This window comes from Arctopsyche grandis, chromosome 8, assembly GCF_051622035.1.
Source record: "Arctopsyche grandis isolate Sample6627 chromosome 8, ASM5162203v2, whole genome shotgun sequence".
In the NCBI taxonomy this organism is placed as follows: domain Eukaryota; kingdom Metazoa; phylum Arthropoda; class Insecta; order Trichoptera; family Hydropsychidae; genus Arctopsyche; species Arctopsyche grandis.
In genome coordinates this window covers 14,834,554-14,849,963 of record NC_135362.1, presented here as the reverse complement: position 1 = coordinate 14,849,963, position 15,410 = coordinate 14,834,554, and the positions used below count along the sequence as shown (strand labels likewise).

General features: G+C 32.7%; 2 protein-coding genes across 2 annotated transcripts; one reads left to right on the top strand and one right to left on the bottom strand.

Moving 5' to 3' along the window:
* Positions 1 to 3,470: 3,470 nt before the first annotated feature.
* On the top strand, positions 3,471 to 7,876 carry LOC143916196 (uncharacterized). The gene is made up of 4 exons (XM_077437167.1): positions 3,471 to 3,732; positions 6,508 to 6,558; positions 6,629 to 6,747; positions 6,825 to 7,876. Exons 2-4 carry the CDS (start codon positions 6,543 to 6,545, stop codon positions 6,996 to 6,998), a joined length of 309 nt encoding a protein of 102 aa, XP_077293293.1. The 5' UTR covers positions 3,471 to 3,732; positions 6,508 to 6,542; the 3' UTR covers positions 6,999 to 7,876.
* On the bottom strand, positions 7,358 to 14,839 carry Cpsf160 (cleavage and polyadenylation specificity factor subunit 1). The gene is made up of 29 exons (XM_077437166.1): positions 14,681 to 14,839; positions 13,763 to 13,941; positions 13,467 to 13,681; positions 13,220 to 13,387; positions 12,985 to 13,145; positions 12,771 to 12,910; positions 12,586 to 12,696; positions 12,327 to 12,508; positions 12,116 to 12,254; positions 11,888 to 12,036; positions 11,630 to 11,816; positions 11,431 to 11,555; positions 11,223 to 11,361; positions 10,900 to 11,153; positions 10,681 to 10,836; positions 10,402 to 10,596; positions 10,129 to 10,320; positions 9,907 to 10,057; positions 9,645 to 9,829; positions 9,345 to 9,562; positions 9,124 to 9,270; positions 8,980 to 9,052; positions 8,754 to 8,906; positions 8,478 to 8,672; positions 8,292 to 8,406; positions 8,082 to 8,222; positions 7,870 to 7,999; positions 7,688 to 7,793; positions 7,358 to 7,610 (listed from the first exon to the last, which is right to left on the bottom strand). Exons 2-29 carry the CDS (start codon positions 13,923 to 13,925, stop codon positions 7,530 to 7,532), a joined length of 4,371 nt encoding a protein of 1,456 aa, XP_077293292.1. The 5' UTR covers positions 13,926 to 13,941; positions 14,681 to 14,839; the 3' UTR covers positions 7,358 to 7,529.
* Between the last annotated feature and the right edge of the window lie 571 nt (positions 14,840 to 15,410).

Genomic DNA, 15,410 nt, shown 5'->3' with positions numbered 1-15,410 from the left:
TTCTGTATTTATTTTTATTTACGTATGTATATTATCCATTACTGCACGTCAACAGCTCGGCACAATACAGTACAGCATTGTACGGAAAAGACTAGTTCTGTTCATGCTATACAGCACTGCTCGTATTTGGAACGTTCATGTTTGTTTTGAACAAGCGCAAGGCAAAATCAGCTTACATATAAATTACAGAGCGCGATGATACGGTGCAATATTGCTTGCGTCGCATCGCCGAGTCAATATTGTCACAATATGCTGTTTTCAAAAATATTCATGGCAGCACTTTCGTTAGTACGGGTGCACTCGCCATTATGACGTCACGTCATGTGTGAATATTTCTGCAGTGGCCAAAGAAAACCGGTAATACTTTATAGGTTTCGGTGACATGTACTGCTGTATAATGTGAATAGATCGTGTTTGTTACTGCTGTTTCGTATAAAACACATACATATTCCGGAACATATGAACATAATGTCCTAAAGAATATTTTTCGTATTGCTGTTTACGTGCAGTTGCCCGCTTGAGCTGTACTGATATTAATGAAACTTTACTTCTAATTTTTATCCCATGCATAGATATGTATATATGTACATACAAATTAAATTCATAATATTTTAAGATGCCTTATAACCATTTTTATATTATTTATATCATAGCCACAGCGAATGAAATCTGATAAATTGGCAAACTCTGATCGACTTGGGGTCACAAATATCTATGTCTGACCAGCAGCACTACAGACATACTTCCGAATACATTGTTTTCAATAAAGGTCAACCCAGGGCTTGAACCCGGGAACTTCTCAGTGGTTAGCACTAACGCAATTGTATCAATCTTACCCACAGCGTATTGCACTGGTAGAGCTATTTAATATCAGTGCAATATAAGTGCAACAGTACATATGTAGATTGGTCGCGGGTTCATGTCCCAAATACGCTACTGACGAGGTCTTGTGGTTATTATAAAAACACAGACGACCGTCTCCTGTTAGAATTTTCCGATGTTTCTAGCTTAATTGCCGTGACAGGTCCAATAAATCGGTATCCTCCCCCTCAGTTTCTCGCAAATCCGAGTTATTAGCATCTCGATTTGTTGAATCTTATAAAAAAAACTACCTCCATAATGTATTTCTCTCAAGTTTTCTGCGTATCTAAAATTTGTTGATTGCCCATAGATGTCTCTATTTTTATTGTATTGTATTCTATATACTGTTATGTTTGAAGAATTGTTAGTGATGTAGAGAAATGATGTATGAACAAAAATTAATCTAACCATACATATGTATGTGTCACCTTGAGGTAATTCCTGCCATGGCACATATAATGTAATTAACATAAAAAATCAAATAAAGTAGCAGTTGTCAAAAATAATTTAATTACTTTTTAAACATTCACAACGCCCTGTACATACATATATATGTATGTACATAAGTATGTATAATACATGTGATAACTCCACGTCGAGTATTTACATACATATGCTAAAAGCGATGTAATTTATAACGTAGGCTATTCATTATGGCCTATTTTCGTGCTTGAAAGCCTCAGATTTTCAAACATTCGAAAACCATTATCCGAAACAACCGTACAAGCAAATGTTAATATGTGAAACAAATTACACCCCTCCATATATCACATATATGTATATCTGGATGTACGATCGAAAACACCTGCCTTTCATTTTTAGTGTCTCATCTTTCCAACTCATATCAATTAGCGTGCGCTTGTATGTGTGTAAAATGCCACACACAAAACAAAAATCCTTAGCGAAGCCTTTAAGTCCAATTAGAGAAGACACAAAACGGTTTCAAAGCTCGCTAGTTAACACATCTAATATATAATTTCGAAAGAGACTTTGTATGTCACTATGTATGTATGTATGTAACTACAAATTAATATTCAAATAAATTTAATAAAATGTTTATTATTAGATTGGCCATGTTTAAGCGGTTTATATTGCAAATATCGAGCAAAGTCGGGTAAAACCACTAGTGTCATATAATCAGACGTTTGTTTTAAAAAGCTTTCGTCTACTTGAGAAGGTTAAAATTATATACAAACATTTATATGTACATAGGAGTGAAAAATTGAAATTTTGGCTTTCTCATATTATGTATAAAACATTGCATTTGAGCATAATATTAATACTATTACAATCAATTCATATGCCATTTTTGGCGATAGGGCTCGTGAGAGTATCCAAAAGGACATTTAAAAATCGATGAAAATTTTGACATACATATTATTACATATATACATTTTTTTATTATTATATTTTCCCATGATGTCATTACGGGTTGTCCCTGAGCGACACCAATGGTATTAAACTTGTACATATATAAATTAATAGATCATACATTTAAAATCTCATTCAAATAGTGATGACATAGTAGGTAGTACAGTTTAGTCAATTTGATGAGGAACCGTTTCAACAATGAAATAAGATAAATTGACCAACTCTAATAGGAAAAGATGGAATTGGAGTCACAAATATCCAAGTCTGACCAGCAGTACTGCAGAAATACTCGGAATAAATTCTCTTCAATAGAGGTCAGCCTGGGGTTTGAACCCGGGAACCTCTTGGTGGTTAGCATTAACGCAACCACCGAGCGACATAAATGTAATATATAAAGCGTGCCTTTAAATAATGTATCGAATCTAAAAGCAATCTTGATGTTTATCGTGTCAAGAACGAATCACTATTCGTGGAAATTATTTTACACTATTCGTGGAAATTATTTTTCATAGTTGTTAGAATTTAATACAATTTGAATTCAATATAAGCATCCCATTAATAACATCATAATAATAAAATCCATTAATAATATAATAATAACATCCCATTAATAATTTTTTAGTTTTTTTTATTTAACATCCCATTAATAATTGTTTAGTTGGGCTAAGGCTACTTTTTTTCATAAAATATTCATGAAAGTATAAGGAATGGATAGAAAAATTATAATAACGGAGATAGCCTACGTATCTTCTTATTTTCTAGACTAACTAAATATTGTAATCAAATTTTTACCTTTAAAACAGCAGTACATATGTATTTCATACTTCATATTACCTGCATATTATGTAGGTAATATGGATTAAAGTTACCATTTGCCATCATGACCCAATCCTTAATAGTATTTTTCAATAAAATGACTTCGTATCTAAACCAGCCATACTGAAATAAATAGTAGACAGTTTGAGTAATCGACGATGATGATTTCCACTACATAATTTATTGTAATTTAGCTACATATGTACATACATAGTTTAGAAGCGAAGCTCAGGATTTAATTAAAGTTTATTTAACTCATCGATTGGGTAATGATGGTGAACGGTGCCGTTCCTGTATATACTTAGCTATTGTGAAAATCTGATAGTCATCCGCCAATCCGATCGAGCATTTGGCGGTAAATCGAATTGACATGTGACGCACCCGTCGTCAGTCAATATTGGCAGAGAGGGTTGCCATTAATCAGAATGGAGGCGAGTACGGATTGATTGTTGCCAATAATAGAGCTCCGCGTGTGGAGATACGGCTGCTAAACCACCATATTTCACACTCCATAATCCCGCGGTGGGTTAAAGCCTACGCTAACTGAGGAGAGGAATAGGTTTCTGGGGGGTTGGGGAGACCCCGAGTGCCGGAGTGGCGTATATAAGAGCTGGACGGTTTCCCGCCAGGTCACTCGAGGAGCGCGCCACGACTGGAACAGATACCACACCGAAGGAACAACAGGTATTCAATACTCCATGTTAGGATTTCATATTGATTTCATCTTTAATCTAAATTCTTCTTTTAGTCAAACCTGTGTCAGTTTTCATGAGTGGATTTTTTTATTTCAAACTGAAATAAAAAATGTTTACTTTTTAAATACAACTATAATCCACAGTTTGAATTATTCGATTGATGATTTGATATATGTATGTATGTATGTATGTGTGACTCGTTGAAATTATATTAATATAAAAGAAAATTAAAATTCTTTGTAATAAAATATTATTTCAATTAAAAATTCGTTTGACAACTCAATTCTCAATTCGTCAAGTGGAAAATAGTCTATGGAAGAAAATCTTCGTTCTGACTTTTGTGAACTAGTTTATAATATCGTATGCCAAGGGTTCCAAATCCGAATATTCGAATACATTTTATATGAACTTATTTTTTTTTTATTTCGATCTACAGCACATTTAGTTTTGTTTGATGTTCTATATCAGCGGTTCCCAACCTATTTTGACTCGCGTACCACTTGGTAAAACATTACGCTAAATTGTACCACCATACAGTGGTGTCACCCTAATGGTTTCCATGGGTTTCCGGAAACCCGTTGTTAAAAATGAAAAGTTTCCGGAAACCCGTTAGAAATCTAAAAATTCATATAATTTTTGTTGTTTTACCCGGCTTCGCTCAGTATTTGTAATATAAACAGCGTAAACATGGCGAATCTAATCGTAAATATTCATTTGTTTTTTTATTAAATTTATTTGAATCCGAAAAAAATAATATTCAACCAATCGAATCGTCGTCATAGAAACTTTGACTTGTTTTGTTCCCAACCGAAAATACTTACAAACATACAAAGTCACTTTCGAAATTTTAGATTAGATTTCGTCATACTTCTATTACTGATATATGGTTTTAGTAAAAACACAAAATCACAAAGTACATATAATATATTTTCTTTTCTCAATTAAATGTCATTACAAAATAAATTTAATGAGATTTAATGAATTCATCGATACGTCGACTATGATTAATTATGATAATGTTTATTAATTATATATAAAATATTTCTATTTATGATTGTAAATCAATCATTCCTGCATGTCCGCCATTATTGATTTTTTTTTTCTTGTACCACCAACCATCAACCGCGTACCACCAAATGGTACGCGTACCACAGGTTGGGAGCCGCTGTTCTAGATTAGGATTCTGTTAATTTTTTAATAATATCTCGAACTTCCTAAAACTAAGAATAAATAATTTAAAGCTACTATTTGATATTCCATATTCGAATATTTGGAAACCATACGTTACATATCGTATAAATTTCAAATGAATTATATTTTCCTTGAAAAAACTAGAAATAATTTTCAAGGTAAATTCAAAAATAGAAATAATATTTTCATGTTATCAATATTTTTGATTTTCGGAAGAGACTTTGTATGTACATATGTATGTATGTTTGTTTGTTTGTTTGGTTCGTAGAATCCGTGGCGTTCAATTTAATAAAAAAAACAAACTAATATTCAAATAAATTTTAATAAAATGTTTACTATTAGATTGGCCATGTTTAAGGCACGGTTTATATTATATTACAAATACCGAGCGAAGCCCGGTAAAAACACTGGTTTGTATATAAAAAATTCGATAACTCTTTTATTTTATTTTTATTGCAACATATGTATACATATGGCGGCAAAAGAAACGAAACGCTTCAGATGATCACATTTACTCTAAAATTAAAACCTATTATTTCTATCTTATTTATTATTTTTATTGATTTCTGAAAGGCGTCAATTTATTGTTTTCTGAAAAGCGTAATAAATAAAAAATATATTTTATTTCGTCTTCATATAAAATCAATAAAACCGTAATAATACCCCAACCTATCCAAATTGGCCTATTCTAATAAATGGAATTGGATACAAAAACATTAAATGTATCGTCAGCTCAATTTTGCCCACTTTTTTACGTAAAGGCATAATAAAAAAATTGCCTTGCGTTTAATTAAACTTATACTGGGGACATTAACTTTGAAATGCCTTATTTCTTTTTTTATAAAAATCTTTTTCAAATTTAATGTATGTATGACGAGAGCACTTTTGACATTTAACGTTCAAAGTTTGCTCATCAAATAGTAAAAACTCGCTCAGCGCCAAAGCATCAAGAAAATCAAATAAAAATACGAACGCGTGGGAATCGTTTCACAAAGCGAGATCCAGGTAAAAGTCGGTGCAAACAAAATTCAATTAGAAACCTACAAAAGCCACGTAGTAAAATGGCAGCCCCCGCAGAAAAGTTTCGCGAGTTTTACTACAAGAAAACTTTGAAAGTGAGCTTTGATAATTTTTCATGCTTGCCGAGAACTCTCTCGAACAATAATATGTAAACACAATTAAATTCGTTGAATATATGATCTCACGATTAGATAGAATTACCGTTAAATTGTAGTGGGTGCTTAAGCTGAAACTAGGCGATGTAAACGTTCATCAGTAAACAAGTTTGTTCGGAGCCACTTTGCCCTTTTGTTCGGAAATAGTTTGATTGCTTTCCAATTATATTTCGATTTCTAGCTGGCAGCCTATGCTCGCCCACTGAACAGCTTTCATGTGTTTGGCTACAGCTGTTAAACAATTGTTGGTTATACTCTCTCAACTATGAATCAATTCAATATCAATAGTTTTTTTGTGTTTGTATTTGAAAACAACACAATTTCTTCAGCTATCCAAAAATTCCACATTTTCAGCTAATATAATATATTACTAATGGCATTTTATATTTTCATCTAAGGATATAGAAGTTGCTAATTCCAATACAAGAAAAAAATGGCTTATCATTCCGGTACGCATAAAAACAAATAACAATTATCACTCAATGATAACGCATACATTAATATCGAATATATTTATAGGAAGTGTGATGATCTTCGTCCTGGTACTTTCATTGTTCAGCATGTCTCATGCTTATGCAGTCGCACCACAGATGGATCCCGTTGACAGGTGCATCTTTACGTGCATTCATTGTTATAAGGTATAATGACGATATGTATGTACATATGTATATGTGTAAATATGCAAATGCAGCGAGTTATATGTGAAATTTTACAGGATAATAACATTGAAGTGATCTGTGCTAACGAGTGTCTAGCAACGGAGGGGAAGATGCATCCATTCTGGCTCAAGACCTGTCCTGAGTTCACCACGCCGTACATGCACGTGCATGGGTTCGAGCTCGACAACACGTTCAATCCGGACGTAATCGACAATAATCTGAAGAAATAAGCGATACTAGCGCGGGAATACATAATGTTATATTGAAAAGAAAGATAAATGTTATTATTTCGAAATTTTACCGTACCTTATATCCCGTTACCATAAAAGAAAGACTTTTGTTATTGGTTATTTAAAAGTGGTTGTTCACTTGTTGATTCTACATATATATGTAAGTTATTTTATTTTTACACATTTGAATGAGCAAGATACAAAATATGTATAGTCAATTGTGTTTTGTGTGTTTGACGTTCCCTTTGCATTATTGCTTTTTTTGTTAAACAAATTAGGATTGTAGTTCTTCCATTGTATCAAATAGTTTAACATAAATACAAATTAAATATATATACATACATATAAATGCACAAATTGTGTTGAATGACTTTGCCCTTTAAAAATAAAAACCTTGTCTATACATTTAGACTATTTTCCTAAAATATGACAAAACATTGTATAGGTAAATTGAATCAAAGCTATTAATATTTTTAATTAGGCAATTGCTTTATTGTTTGTATAATTAATACACTGATGAAAACATTCAATCTAAAAATGAGCAGTTAATTTATCAATTTCGATGAGATCCGAAAGTATTTCTTCTACTTTGGTACCAATCTTTTTGGCGATCTAAAATTTAAAAAAAAAATTGAGAATTAGATAATTAAAAATAAAAAATAATGCATAATATTAATAAAATGACTAACCTCTGATCTCTCATTTTGTGGTAAATACAAAAATTGACTAACTAGATCTCCATCTAATATACCTCTTGCAGGTCCACCGACGAGTTTTCTCGCCGATTTGTAAGTTCTAATAACAAAAAGGCAATAAAACTTAATACATATCCAATAAAATAATTTAAAAAAAATTAAGTTACAAATCATACCGATGTGCTTTTGGATTCAGCCCAGCCAAATGGCAACAGTAGTTGTTCATTACATTTTGTAACATAAGTAGTCTCCTGTACACTTTTTCCGACAATGGTAAGATATAACCCAATCCACCATCAAGCGTCGCTATATAAATCAATAAATAAAAATATTTTAATTAAAATTAAATAAGTCTAAATCCATGAGATTATCATTTAGCCACACATACCAAACATAGTACAGTGCCTTTTATCTGACACATTCAAAGCCGCATCATCTCTCTGTTCAGGTAAAGAACAACAAGCAATTCTAAACATACAATTGACTTTTTGTCCCAAATGATAATCAGCTTTTCGTATTAACCGCTGACCTACAAATATTATAAAATTATGAACACATATTTTTATCGAACTAAAATGTTACAAATGAAGGAACGAACCTCCGAAACTCTCCCTTGCTTCAGGTTGATACATAAAAAGTACAAAATTTCCTTCAATTTCTGAGACTACAAAGCCTAAATTTGAATTGTCGACCATGAATTCAACATCAAATACCTAAAAATCCAATAAAGCATTAAAATTTAGTAAACATAATATTTTCAACGTAATTATTTCATTTTACATACTTGTGCTGTGCGCATATCACGAGCAGCCAAAGACAGTGTACGATGATGTTCTTGGAATCTCATCAGAGCTACTGATCGGTAAACGTCAGCCGCAAGCAGCATACTCTTTACAGATAATACTCTGTGTACATAGACCTGTGTATCAATAAATGCAACTCCGACTAAGTCACCGTCTCGAAGTTGCCATATATAAATCTGAAACATTTTTTCAAAATATAAATTTAACATCTTACCTGTGCATTTTATTTGCATGTTTTCTATGATATAATATATTACTTTTTGTCCTACAGCCGATACCAAAAATCCAAGAACTTGCGTTATAGCAGTCACCGGTCCCTTTTGCTCCTTTGCATAGATTTCTTTGAACCGATTTTTAGTCAATGGTTGACCTGGTTCAGGAACAACCTCAATAATGTCGTAAATAAGAATCTACAGCAAAAAATAAATATCAGGTATTTAAACGATAACGAATACATCAACAAGAATGAATAAATTAACTAACTCTTCCCCTAGATGTTATATCTTCACTGTAATTATAATTTGTACCTAAGGCGATATAGCCTTTGAGTCCAGATCTAAAATAAAATTATTCGATTAATAACTAAATCACTGATGATTGAAATGAATCAAAATCTTTTGAATTTACCTTGTTCCTTCGTATGCTAAACTGACATTTTTCAAACATGTGACGTGCTCCCATTCTTCTAATTCAATTTTAGTATTTGGAATAATTTCCCAAGATACTGGAGAGAAAAGCATTATGGAAAATCTATCTTGCATTGGGTATGGGAACCTACAAATAAAAAAAGATGTTACAACACTCCTGAACAACAACAAAACAAATACATACATATTACAAAAACAAACCTCTCTCCTTTGGCCGTTTCATCAGATAGTTCTTTGTCTTCACCATTGAATTTATAATACGTTTTTGTGGGTGCACTTTGTGACGTAACAACACAGTATGTTTTTGATTCTAAATGATACGTCACAAAATGTGGAGTGGTTCGCAATGGAACCTTCCTTACAGGCCAGGGAGCATCATATGTCAAATGGGTAGGCAGCACACAAATCCTCAACTCCGACTATAACGAAAATACGTTAGATAAATTTAGATTTGAACTACATATAACCTTTATAAGAAATAATTTTAAATTTTTTACATACTTCAATATTAAAATAAAGGAATCCTTGCAGACAATTGACATTGTTGAATGGAGCAAATATAGATACAAACGAATCTTCTTGTGCAGTCGCATGGGGATGACAACGAAGTTCACCTCGAGGAGTCAATAATATCCATAGTCCAGGCGATCCGCATACGAACACTCCATTATAACCAGCGATGTTTCCTTGAATTACATAATAAATGAAATAAATTGATATACAAAAAAACAAATTACATATTTATTGGACTATATTAAATTACCGAAATAGCGTAGTTTTTTCACATTCTTTTTGATATTCGAATTATCAGAAGATGCATCTTCAACATTTTCATTCGAAACTGGAATGCGTGGCAAACCTAAAGGTAACCGTCGGAACCTCATTTTTAAATTCCCTTTTGCATATTGGAATACCTATAAATATAAGATTATATTTCAGAATATTATTATATAAAAGAATATTGCTTTTTTAAACCATCAATTACTTGATATATCATGAGTTCGTTTTCAGTTCTGAGGAACAATAACGGTCGAGAGCCTTTGTTGCCAAGTCCTACAACCATAATTTCTTTAAGAGCACCTTGCATAGAATCGTGGTCATCCAATCCACTAATCAAATCTTCATTCGAAGTTTGACCTATAATTTCAGGTACAGATTCTAAACTATCCATCAAAACCTGAAATAAACGCAATGACAATTAATCTCTTGAGAATATAAAAATTAATTATTTCGTATTACTAATAATATAAAGTTAAACCTTTGCGCCATTTATAACACCACGCACTAGAAAACTCAACCTCATATCTGGAAGTGAGTAGATTTCCATATTTCCATTACTCCTCACAACAAACAGCCAATATGTCGGTTTGTGATCTATAAAGTGGCGCCGCCACCAATCTCGGCGTGAATGCACCGTTACACCTTCCCGTTGTCCTCTTTCTGTTTGCATTAACTATCAACAAAATAATTATATATTAATAAATTAAAACAAAATTTTATTTTAGATTCTGTAAAAAGTCGTACTAAATATACTAACCGACACCATAGACGCTGGCGTTTGATCTCCACCATATAACAAATCGTCCTCATCATTGATATCATGAATGACATCAGGATTGTCTTTTGCTCCTTCGTTTTTAACATTGCGATTAGGAGGCTTCATTCCTTTTTTGACGACATTCTCTCCTTTAATCTATAAAATAATCTCATGATTTAAAATTATTAATATAAAATACATGCACACACTAGTACATACATTAGAAACATCGATGTTGATGGGTGAACTCGAAAACAATCCACTAAGATCTCGGTAAGCACAGCAACGAGCGGCTGGTGGCGTTGCTGGTGGAGAATGTCGTAAAGCTGCCAAACGAGCAGTTCCTCGTGCGGCCTCACGTAGTGCCAATACAAGTATACGACCAGCTCCAGTCAATACACACACATACGGATCGGCAACTCCAGCCTCAATAGCTCCGCCATCTACATGTATATGTTGCACTTGTTGGCTTCCTAAAATATACCAATAAAATTACTATACATTCATATATATGTATATTATACTACAATAAATAAACTAACCTTTGATTAATCTAATCGCCACAGATGTAATTTGAACTATATATTTATTGTTTCCGAGATTTCCAGCGAAAATAGTAGGCGATTGAGTGGAAAATCCTGAATTGTCAACTTCGTTGATCTCTTCACCGGTTTGTAAAACCTAAAAAAAAATTCATGAATATAAAATTGGCAATTTTGTATATATTACCATAATTATTATATGAAATACCATTGTAGAATCCGTTTGAGACAGTAGCATGTACGAATGAGAGCCTTCACTATCCTGAACATCATTTTTATTTGCTTCATTTTGGCCGTGTAATTCACCGATTACAGTCCACATATCGATACAACCTAAACAATTTAAAATGAATTTAAATATACACTAAAAATGATACAAACATTATTCGATTTAGCATTATACTAACCAGGTAAGTGAAAGGTAGTGACGAGTTGAGGTCGAACACTGCGACGTAGAACGCAAAGAGCTCCATTTTTGCCATAGCCTGAAGTAGTTACGAGTTCAACGCCACCGGCAGCTGCTGCTTCTTGAAAAGCAGGTTCACCCATAGAAACATCACCAATGGGGCCAATGTTCAAAAGACTGTCACATACCTATAAATCATATAAAATTTATTGGAAGATCTATGATAAGAAAAAACAATTAAAGACAGTTGAATGTTGACCTCAAACATATAAGTAGTCAATTCAGTCGATGTTCGCTTATCTGAACCATATACTTCTAATTCATCCTTATCACGAATGTCTTGGACGTCTGATGCCATACAATCACTTAAAGATTCCATTCGACGTTTCTTAGCATTTGAACTTGATTCTGACAACATAAATAAACATTATTAAAAGAATAATAAGTATGCATTCATTCATATATGTATTATTTATTTAAAATTAACCTTCTGTTGTTAAATCGATTGTAGCAGTTGGTCGTTCAACTTGAGTCAGGGTATGTCGTTCTTTCTCGCTAAATTTAAGCAAGAGTGAATTACCAAGACGAGATCCGAGAAACATGAAGCTGTCCTCGCAAATGCACATCTGAAAATGCAATTAATAAATCAAATATTCGATTCAATAGTTGTCGATTAATAGACAAAAATAATAACTTACACATGTTGTAAGTACACTAGCAGCAGCTTTATCGAAGTGAAATGATCTGATACTTCTAACGGAATCAGCCAATAAAGTCAAAAGGTATAATTGACCACTACGGAGGGACAAAGCTAACTTCTGTGGACCCAAAGTAGAAACACAAACACTTTCCAAAGTCAAGCACACGCCTTCTTGTATTTCTGTAAGCGAAAAATTGAAAATACACCATTAAAAATAATAATTAAACAGTGCGTTATGATCAATAATAAGCACATACTTAAAGGAAAATTGGTTGAATGATTAGCGGCACTGTTTAATGATACTCCATATGGCGGAATCGATTGATTGAGATATATTACAGAGTTGACTGCTAATATCAAGCATCCACCTATAAAATTAAAAATTTAATCAACATACTGCTTCATTAAAAAATTTGGATTTAAAATAAATCTATTGGTTTACCGAGAGGTCTTTGAATGGGAACTGCCGAGACACAATCGAAAGGTAATCCGGTAACAGCCCAAATAGACGGATGTACCCTAGCATGCAAATTTAAACTCACACCGAGCATAGCGCAAGTATCCATTCTTACAGCTGTACGTCTATTAATCGAAATAAAATAAAATTTTAATTACAATGCATAAAAAATATCAATTACCTTCTATTTATTACTAACCCAGGAAAAGTCCTCACTGGCTCGTACAAAAGTAAAAGAGTCGGTTCATAATAGCCGTGAAGGAATTGCAAATCAATAACATTATCGATTTTTTCATCGAGGTCTTTTAAAGCTATAACATACGATGCCATCACTGGTGCTTTTGAAGAAACGGGTTGAGGCTAAAACATTATCTAAGTCAGTATTTCACGTTACAAAATTCCCAAGTTACAAAAGTACATATTACGGTTATAACCATTTTTGTATCTAAAGGCTTCATTTCTAAAAGATCACTATCTTCAGCGTTTGTTTCCCTCCTTAGAGGTAGTACAGCGAGTTTTCGTCCATATAACAACATGACGAAACATCTATTTTCAGGATCTACTCGTATCCATGGTATGTGATTATGACTTGTCCAGCCACCCTATCATAACATAAAATTGTTAATGCCAATTGCAATATGCTCTATTTAATGGTTGAATAATAGATCATTTTATAATTACCTTCATGTCGTCCTCTTCGAAATAATGAAGACTCAATGTGGCCAAATTATGCGTGTTCGGATCGTACTGTAATACGGCAAGTTTGGCATCTTTAAAAGATACCAACAAAAGATCGCCACCTGTACCATGCACTTTAACAGTTTGAAGACACATTATGGATCCCCAGAGTGTATAATTTGCTAAGCATTCCAGTTTCATTTTCGGTGCACTGCCATCTACAAAATTGTGTTTTTAAAAATCAATAATACATATCTATGTACATATATTAAAATAAATAAATCAAAGCACTAGCGTACCTATCGGTCTTTCTTTGATGTCGACTTCCGGTATTAGCCGAAATATTTTCAATATGTTAGCACCAGCCGTTACAAGACATTTTTCCTCAGAATTGAAGAAGCAGCAACTTACAGCATGTTCAATTCCAGTTGCTGGATGGTTTTGACGGCAGATAGAAAACATCTTGACGATATGATATCTTAGAAGAACAAAGAGAAACATTTAATAAATAAAATAAACGACTTCAATATTTTATTTTCAACTTTTTAATTTTCCATTATCTACATACATTATCCACTATATGATAATTAATGTTTGTTTGTTTGTTTGTCTGTCTAATACGCGAATCTATTTGATGTTTTTAAGCTGTACATTTTTAACCACAATATATTTATCTAATGCATATTTTTTGAAAAAATTTTATTTCTAAATTTTTTTCCACTTTCAATTATCCAAGCAATGCCAATTCAGTTGGTTTCATATAATTTGAATTGCCACGTATTATAAAAAAATCTCAGATTTAATAATAATAATAATATTTGTTCCAGACTATAAAAATTTAACTCAAAGCCCATAATCGTCATAAAAGATTATTGCGATAATTTCATTTATTTAATAAAAAGATAATCTGTAATTCGTCGGTTAATAATTATTCAATCTCATGATCGTCATTTGAATAATTATACACGTACACTTTCATTAAAAATAAGCGAAGCATAGTATGATAGAAAATGGAAGTACTATGATTAGAAACCAATCTGATCCGCATTGAAATTAAATTATTATGAAAATCGAAATTTTATCTACACACGAAAAATCCGCATCCGAGTAATCGGTCGTTTACTCAAGTCAAATAATGTGTAAACGTATAACTTATTAACCTCAAAAAACATGGCAACCAAGCCGAAAGCCAATACAAAATGAAAATAAAGCAATACCTCAGTAAATTGTTGAAGATTTTATTAACGACGACACATATCGCATAGTATTGAACAGATGCCAAAGTAAAATCAGAATTGAGAGGAAAAGCCGCAACCCGGCGCTTGTTTACCAGCTGTCATTGCGGCGGTAACATAGCCAACCTCACACTACATGCTAACGCTAACGCTACCAACCTAAACTTTCAATAGAAAATAAAATTATTTTGCTAAAATAAGATTAAAGGTCTGTTCAATATATGGTTATTTTATTATTTTTCGAGTTACCATATTATTGATAACAAACATCTAATTTCTTTTAATATATTTAACTTCAATTTATTCAATTTATTTATTAAGTAAAACAAATTAAATTATATTTATTAATAATCAATAACAACTGAAAAACGGTTCGGTTATTACTAGACACCTGATAGTCACAGTGCTTTTTCTAGGAATCTGAGTCCAAAAAAAAACGTTCGGCGAACCTTTAACAATGCAACGAACAATACACAGCACCCTCTGGGTCCGTTTTTTTCAAGACGGCACCTTGATTATCCGGCCTTTAGTTATAACTAGTCAAATGTGAACCCATCACCGGGCAACCGGTTGCTTTAGATCGGTCACACGTGATCACCCGTCACACTAAAACTGGTCACAAGAAAACTGGTCACACCCTAAAACTGGTCACACCATAAAATCAGTCAATCAGTTTTCTCGTGACCGATTTTAGGTCTGTTCATACCTATTC

Bases quoted from the DNA above. Each gene is read 5' to 3' on its own strand.
- LOC143916196 (XM_077437167.1), top strand. The intron at 6,748-6,824 runs GTATAATGACGA...GAAATTTTACAG, and splicing joins CGTGCATTCATTGTTATAAG to GATAATAACATTGAAGTGAT.
- Cpsf160 (XM_077437166.1), bottom strand. From the start codon at position 13,925: ATGTTTTCTATCTGCCGTCAAAACCATCCAGCAACTGGAATTGAACAT. The intron at 12,911-12,984 runs GTTAGTAATAAA...TTCGATTAATAG, and splicing joins CCAGTGAGGACTTTTCCTGG to ACGTACAGCTGTAAGAATGG. The intron at 12,697-12,770 runs GTAAACCAATAG...TTAATTTTATAG, and splicing joins TCCCATTCAAAGACCTCTCG to GTGGATGCTTGATATTAGCA.